Source organism: Phoenix dactylifera, unplaced genomic scaffold (genome assembly GCF_009389715.1).
Source record: "Phoenix dactylifera cultivar Barhee BC4 unplaced genomic scaffold, palm_55x_up_171113_PBpolish2nd_filt_p 000693F, whole genome shotgun sequence".
In the NCBI taxonomy this organism is placed as follows: Eukaryota; Viridiplantae; Streptophyta; class Magnoliopsida; order Arecales; family Arecaceae; genus Phoenix; species Phoenix dactylifera.
This window is the reverse complement of record NW_024068076.1, coordinates 95,442-103,226: the sequence shown is the minus strand read 5'-3', so window position 1 is coordinate 103,226 and position 7,785 is coordinate 95,442. Positions and strand designations below refer to the sequence as shown.

General features: G+C 36.3%; 1 protein-coding gene across 1 annotated transcript; it reads left to right on the top strand.

Annotated features, from left to right (window-relative positions):
* The first annotated feature begins 5,815 nt into the window (after nucleotides 1-5,815).
* On the top strand, nucleotides 5,816-7,071 carry LOC103695755. The gene has a single exon (XM_008777161.3). It carries the CDS (start codon nucleotides 5,871-5,873, stop codon nucleotides 6,945-6,947), a length of 1,077 nt encoding a protein of 358 aa, XP_008775383.2. The 5' UTR covers nucleotides 5,816-5,870; the 3' UTR covers nucleotides 6,948-7,071.
* Nucleotides 7,072-7,785: the final 714 nt, after the last annotated feature.

Sequence of the window (7,785 nt, the reverse complement as noted above, 5' to 3'; positions counted from 1 at the left end):
TTAAAGAGTTCATAACTATGCACAAGTATGCTAATTTTTGACTCTTTAACTTGATTAATATGTTCATGAGTTACTTCTAATCTTTTCCATATTTCTTTAGCCGTTTAACATGTAGAAATTCTATTGAACTCCTTAGGTTCTAATGCATAATACAACAAGTTTATAGCTTTAGTATTCATTTGAATATGTTTCACATCAATTTCATCGCGTTCATTTTCGGACTTGCTAATGACTTTTCTCTCTACAACCTTAGTTGGTATTTTAGGCCCATTTACAATGACCTTCCATAATTAATAATCTATAGCTTGGACATATATTCTCATTCTGGCCTTCCAATAGTTATAGTTTAAACCACTAAACAAAGGTGGTCCATTGGTCGATTGACCTTCGGCAAGAGAGGTTCCTACTATGGTTGCCATGATCTACTTTAAGACGGCTAAGCCTATAAATAGAGCCCTTGCTCTAACACTAATTGTTGGCCCAGAGTGGCAAACCCAAGAGAGGGGTGAATTGGGTTTAATAAAATTTTGCAGAAATAAAATCAAATCCCCTCAAGTTTTTAAATCTAATGAGATAAACTAGATCAACAAATATAGCAAATAATAATCACAAATATACAACTAAGTATTGAAAAATAAAGAGTGAAGGAAAGAAAAGTGATATGCGACGATTTATAGTGGTTCGGTCTCCTCGTGAGCCTACGTCCACTCTTCGGGACTCCTTTCTGAGATTTAATCCACTATGCTTATCCAAAGCTTTACAAACTGCTTATCTTCTAGGTACAAACAACATTTACACTTGGTGATATTCGAGCTAATCCTTGGTTGATCTACTATCTCAAATACTTCCTTGTTTATTTAGAGTACAATCCTTCCAAGTAATCACTCTCTATCACTCAAGCTAACAAGAGCTCAACAACTCTTAAGAATAAACAAATACAAGCACTACATTCAATTTCTCAATAAGAAATGATTTTTACTTATAAGCACAATACTCTCTTGGTTTTTTTTCAAATCCTATGGAACTCTCTCATGCTGCAATATGAGGTATGAAGCTTCTTTTATAGGCTTAGGTTTTCCAATAGCGCTGGCGATGTAGCTCAACCTTTCGAACGGCTTTCCTGGGTTGCTTTAAGAGGAGATTTACGGAAAGCTATTTTTCCGTTTGAAATAATTTGAAGCTTTGGAAATTCTTTTTCAACACATTTAATGTAGGCAGATTCGGGTCAGATTTGATTTTCTACTTTGCAGCACCTTTTTGACATATCAATATGCTGAATTTGACTTAGTGGCTGCAAACAAAGTTGTAACCCTTTAAGTTATCTTTTCAATCTGATAAGAATCATCTCAAAAGTATATTTGGTTGAAAGGTTAAAGCTAAAAGGATAAATATATGTCAGCCTGAATTACAGCTATAGATAGATAGATTACAGACCCTATTACTCATAGCTAACATTCAAATTTGAAAATATATTGAATATAAAAGTTTTAGACACATAAGTCTCTTTCCAACCTGATAAGAATTATCTTAAAAGGATATTTGGTTGAAAAGTTACAGCTAAAAATGTAAACATATGTCAGCCTAAATTACAGCTATGGATAGATAGATTGCAGACCTTATTACTTATAGCTAACGTTCAAATTTAAAAATATATTGAATATAAAAGTTTTAGATAAATAATTCTTCTTTCCAGATCAACAAAAATTGCATTAATATCATATTCCAATAAAAAGTTATACAAAAAATACTAACATACATTTAGAATTCCAGCATTTGCCTTCAAAATAAATCTTAATTTTTAATTTTTATTCATTTGCTATAATCATAATAATGAACTAAATTCATTTATTTGTTATCATTAAAATCAAATAGTAAACCGTTGCAACCATGGGGTTAACAGGGTTCCTCTTATCGAAAAATTTTGGGCTCCGATGAGCCCTAGACTTCAGGATGCCAGCAGAGTCCAGAAAGAAGACGGACTCCTTCCAGGAATCCACTTCTTCCGGATTCCAGAAAGGCACATGAGGCCAATTTTTTTATTTTTTTCTTTCTTGTCTTTGAGATTTGTCTGGGGAAAAATGGGCTTGTGCGGGAATTTTGGGCCTATATGAGTTCTCAAGCCGGTTAATGGACTAAGCCCTCCCACAATCTATATCACCTCTTGCGGCCTCTATAACATATGTATGTATCACTGACATGCAATGATTAGAAAAACCTATGAAACAAAGGAGAATACAACCACTTGTGCCACGCCTTGCATGTTACCCCATCAACATATTAAACTTCACTATTGATTATTTTTGGTACAGAATATTTTGGTTCTTTACATAGAGGGATGGTAGCCGAGCAAATTTTTTTCAAATATCCGAGCCATCCCAAACCCTATACTAAAACCCATTTGGCAAAATCCTATAGGTAGATGTCCCCTGTGACTTAAGTAGGAGTTCTATAATCTACTTCAGAACTTTTCTTGTGAATCATATATAGATATAAACAAGAATTTGCAATAATCTTCCATTATAATTTTAGAAATTAAAATTCTAAGTAGTCTTTGACCATCATGCTTTGCCATATAATCAAGAGTCCAACTCATAAAAGGGAATTTGCAAGTAAGTCTCTTTAGAGAGAGAAATTGCAAGTCTTGAGAAGATTGTTTTCAAAAGGACAAGACTTGTGATTTAATATTGTACAGATACATATACCTTGATTCTACGGGAAGTCCTCACGTTGCACCCCTTTTAACTTCATCAAAAAAAAATATTAAGTGAAGAAAATACTAAACTTCCCTCGACTTCATGTCCGAATAGAGTGGTAATAAATTTTAACGAATCAATTGATTCATGTCAAATCCCTCCATGATGCATTTTATTACAATTTTGACTAAGCGAGGGATCAAATGGTATAGTTCATTTGTTGATAGCTTGGAGGATTACAAACATGACTATTGCTTTCCAATTAGTTTATACTGGTACATATATGTGCGTTATGGACTACAACTACATTTGATCACATGGTGTAATGAAGTTGCGAGGTTGCACAATTAACACGAAGTTGCTTAATTAACAACAGCAAAAGGGTTGTAAGATGATATATTGAGTCAAATGATGTACATGTATCAGACATCAGTTGAAATCAACAAGAGATCCATGTCTTACCTTATCTTTCACTACAAAGAGAAAATAAAAGGAGGATATGAAATAGGCATCCAAACTCTCTGCAATAGTAGATGCAACACTATCAAAATCAAAAAGATTATTTGGCTGAAGTGTAAAAGAAATAATTGCCGCCTTAAACCACAACACAACAATATACCATGTAAAATATTTGAAAAGGCTGCATATCAACTGGATCTTCTTGACAAGTGGCTCCTCTTAGAAGGTGACAAGTGTCTTCTTCACAAATAACATGATGTCTCCAACAATGGAATACTCCAAGTATTAGCTTGTCATTGATCAACCTACACTATCTGCGCTTGTTGTAGGCCATCATATATGGGACCTTTTTTTTTTCCTTAGATCAGCGACACAAGACATTACATTTCATAGAACTGTTCAAGATAAGGCACAAACACTCGCAGATAAAAGTGCATCTGTTTCAGCTGGCCCTACCAAGTATAATTGCATAAGAAAGAGAGAACAAAGATGATGAAGCCATATATTTTAGTCTTATTATCTATAATATACTTTAGTTCACGTGCCAAAACTCGAGATTAATTATATAAGGTTCACTAATCGTCCAAGTCTTGTGCTTGCTGAACACTTGTTCTTGTCACGAGATTAGCATTAAAAATTCAGAAGAAAATCTCAAAGCTTAAAGTATGATTAAAGAATATCATACATGGATACTAATGGAATCGTCCAACTCCTTTTAGTCTTGTTCTTTTTTTGTTGATCTCTTAAATGGAGTCTAAGAGATCCTCTGTCAGTAACATATTGGTTTTTTGTTTCAGAACCGTCTGTACTATATTGGGAGAGCCAGTGGTTTTGGTGAAACCACTTTGGAAACAATGAAAGAGACTGATACAATACAACTAGGGAAGCTTAAGAAGGGATCTAGATAATCTAGCAGATTGTAGGCTTTAAAGATGCGCTTCATTTCGAACATGTTCTAACTTACAACTTGTGCATTCTAAATATCCAAGTTTAAATTTAACAAAATGGAATCTTCTCTGTTGCTTGGTAAATTATGGATTTGCCCAAAGATAACAAATGATCGAACTGCTGTTTGATTATGTAATGGTGGTATAACAACCTCTGGCACAGCAATTTTCTAATATTACTCCTTGAAACAGTTCTTATATTTTTGTTCTCTTTTCTTTCTTCACCTGGGACAGTGCAAACAACCTGGAGGCAAAACCCCATCCTTAGAAAGCTAAATAGCTTTCATCAAAGTAGACTGCATAAATACATATATAGCCGGTGAAGCATGCATGCATGCATGATAGCTTTCATCAAAGTAGAGTGCATAAATGCATATAAAGCCGGCGAAGTGGACATGCATGGATGCATGCATATTTGTATGCATGCATATTCGTGTGTATGCATGCATGCATGGATGCATGCATGTGTGTGTGTGTGTATATATATATATATATGCATGCATGCATGTATGTATGCATGTATAGATGGATGGCCGGATGGATGCATGCATGCATGTATGTATGTATGTATAGATGTAAAGATGTATTTATGGATGTATGGATATGTATGTATGGATGTATGAATGTATGTATGAATGTATGGATGTATGGATGGAAGCATGGATGTATGTATGGATGGATGGGTGTGTGTATGGATGGATGTACGCATGCATGCATGTATGCACGCAAATAGGGATATGCATAAATGCATATATGCATGCATACATGTATAAATGCATATATACGTACATACACGCATGCATGCAAGTATGCATGTATGTTGTACATGTATGCATGCATGCATGCATGCAACATTTCACTATAGTAATTTCTTTGTCCAAAATATTAAAGAAATGTTAATTGGTATATAAAATGATTCATCCAAATATCCAGTCACTTAACATTACTCATTTTATTATATTAATCCTTTAGAAAACTTTGTAAGAAAGTTCTTAGGTAATTGCGTTTATATATATATATATATATATATATATATATATATAATTGAATATTATCCTTTTGAGAAGATCATGCTAAATGGAAAATGTAGTGCAATAAATAAGTAAATTCACATCAATCTTATGTTCTAATACGAAAATATAGCATTCTTTTGGTTCATGAGAAAATTTTGCAAGCTAAAATGGCAGTTTTATAAAAGTGAAAGGCTGACATATTTCATATATCATCATAACAAATGATACTCATGTGGAAGAACAAATTCAGATCTATCTCATGACTTAGATACATAAAACATGAGTTTCAATATGTGAGAAAATTTTGTAACTTTAATAAATATGCATAGTTGATATAAAATTTTAAGCATATTCATAAAAGCATCAATGCGAGTTGAATGAAACAATATTATTGTAACATTATCAATAAGACTTGGCTTGGCCAGTTGGCACTCCTCTTCCCTTTGGAAGGTTTGGCAAATCTTTCTACATCTAAACTAAAAAAATGTAATTCATTTTCACAACAATGGATGAGTGGTTAGCAGGAAAATGGGAGAAATGGATCTCATCCTTCGTTTTTAAAAAATATTTTTAAAAATTTTCAAAGCCAACTCGGTCAAATTCAAATCTCGTGCCGCTAAAAGAAAGCCGTTCCTATACTTCCGGCACCCTTTCCTCCAACTCTTCCTTTTCTCCACTCTCCTCCACAAAACCAGACAATTCCCAGCCCCCAAACTTCTCCCCTCCTTCCCTTCCTGTCCCTTATCCCACCCCACCCCATGTCCTCCGATGCTGTTCCCTCCGAATCCGCCACCTTCTGGCAATCCATCCACCGTGCCCAGGCCGCCATCAACTCCCTTTCCCTCATCCTCGGCCCCCTCCCCGAGCCCCTGACCTTCTCCGAAAACCCCGCCACATCTCTCCTCCATGATGCAGACATCTCCCACGACATCTCCAGCCGCCTCCGCCATCCCGGTTCCGGCTCCGGCGACGACAACCTTTGCCGCTGGCTGTATGACACCTTTCAGTCCACCGACCCGGGCCTCCAACTCGTTGTTCTCAACTTCCTCCCAACCATCGTCGGTGTCTACCTTTCCCGTGCCATCTCTCGGAAGCCCCTCGCTGGCTTCGAGGCTGTCATGCTGGCCCTCTACGCGCACGAGACCGTGATTCGGGGCGGCGAGCCTCAAACTGTGATGCTTCCCAACCTCACAAATCCAAGCCTCTACCACGAGGCCAAGGCCCCCACCAAGAGCCAAGCTGTGGATCTCAACATAGCGGTGCTCTCCCCTGCTTTGGAGCCATGTGGCACGGTGCGTTCCACCAAACGAGCTCGAATTATTGGAGTAGCATTGGAGCTATACTACAGCAAGATACACGACCTGCCCCTCTCTTCCAAGCTGGAGTTTTGTGAGTTTTGTGTGGATTGGGCGGGCCAAAACGGGCCTTTGGAGGAGGAGAAACATGGCAACTTCGAGTCTGATGCGTCTTGTGCTGACCAACAAGGAGAAACAGTTCAAGTAAAAAGTGGTGAAGAAAAGCATGGGAAGAAGAGGAGAAAGATTCCTCTACCATGGGAGCTCTTCCAGCCTATATTGAGGATTATAGGGTATTGCCTTCTTGGTGGTTCGAACTCCGAAGAGCTTAAGGAAGCAGCGCTGGTGGCAGCGCAGCGCCTTCACTTGAGGGCGCTGCATGATGTGAATCCCCAGGCAATTCTTGCATCCAGGAGCCTCCTCAGGTTGGCAAAGATGCCGGGTGATACTATTTTAGAGCCGCCCATTGTGAGCGATTCCGATGATCTCGCTGCACTGGAGAGAGCAAAGATTGAGCAAAGTCTAGCTAATGACATGTAAAATTGAATTACTTTTTTTTAGCTTAAATGTAGAAAGATTTGCCAAACCTTCGAAAGGGAAGAGGAGTGCCAACCGGCCAAGGCAAGTCCTATTGAAAATGTTATAAAAATATTGTTTCATTCAACTCGTATTAATATTTTTATGAATATGCTTAAAATTTTATATCAACTATCATATTTATTAAAGTTACAAAATTTTCCCACACACTCAAACTCATGTTTTATGTATTAAGTCATGAGATAGATATGAATCTGTTCTTCTACATGAGTATATGATATATAAAATATGTCGGCCTTTTGTCTTTTATAAGACTACCATTTTAGCTTGCAAAAATTTCTCATACATTAAAAAAAATGCTATATTTGTGTATTAAAACATTAGATTGATGTGAATTTACATATTTATTGCACTACATTTTCCATTTAGCGTGATCTTCTCAAAAAGACAATATTCAATTATATATATATATATATATATATATATATATATATATATATATATATATATGCAATTACCTAAGAACTTTCCAACAGAGTTTTCTAAAGGATTAATATAATAAAATGAGTAAAGCTAGGTGACTGAGTATTAGGATGAATCATTTTATATAGCAATTAACATTTCTTTATTGTATTAAATATTTTGGACAAAGAAACTACTACAGTGGAATGTTGGAAGAAATTGCGTGCGTGCATGCACGCACGTGTGCGTGCATGCTTAAATGGATATAAGCATTTATGCATCCATGCATGCATGCATATATGCATATACGCATATATCCATTTAAGCATGTATGCATGTGTACGTCCATATATGCGTACATACATGCATGCATGTGTAC

Bases quoted from the DNA above. Each gene is read 5' to 3' on its own strand.
- LOC103695755 (XM_008777161.3), top strand. From the start codon at position 5,871: ATGTCCTCCGATGCTGTTCCCTCCGAATCCGCCACCTTCTGGCAATCC.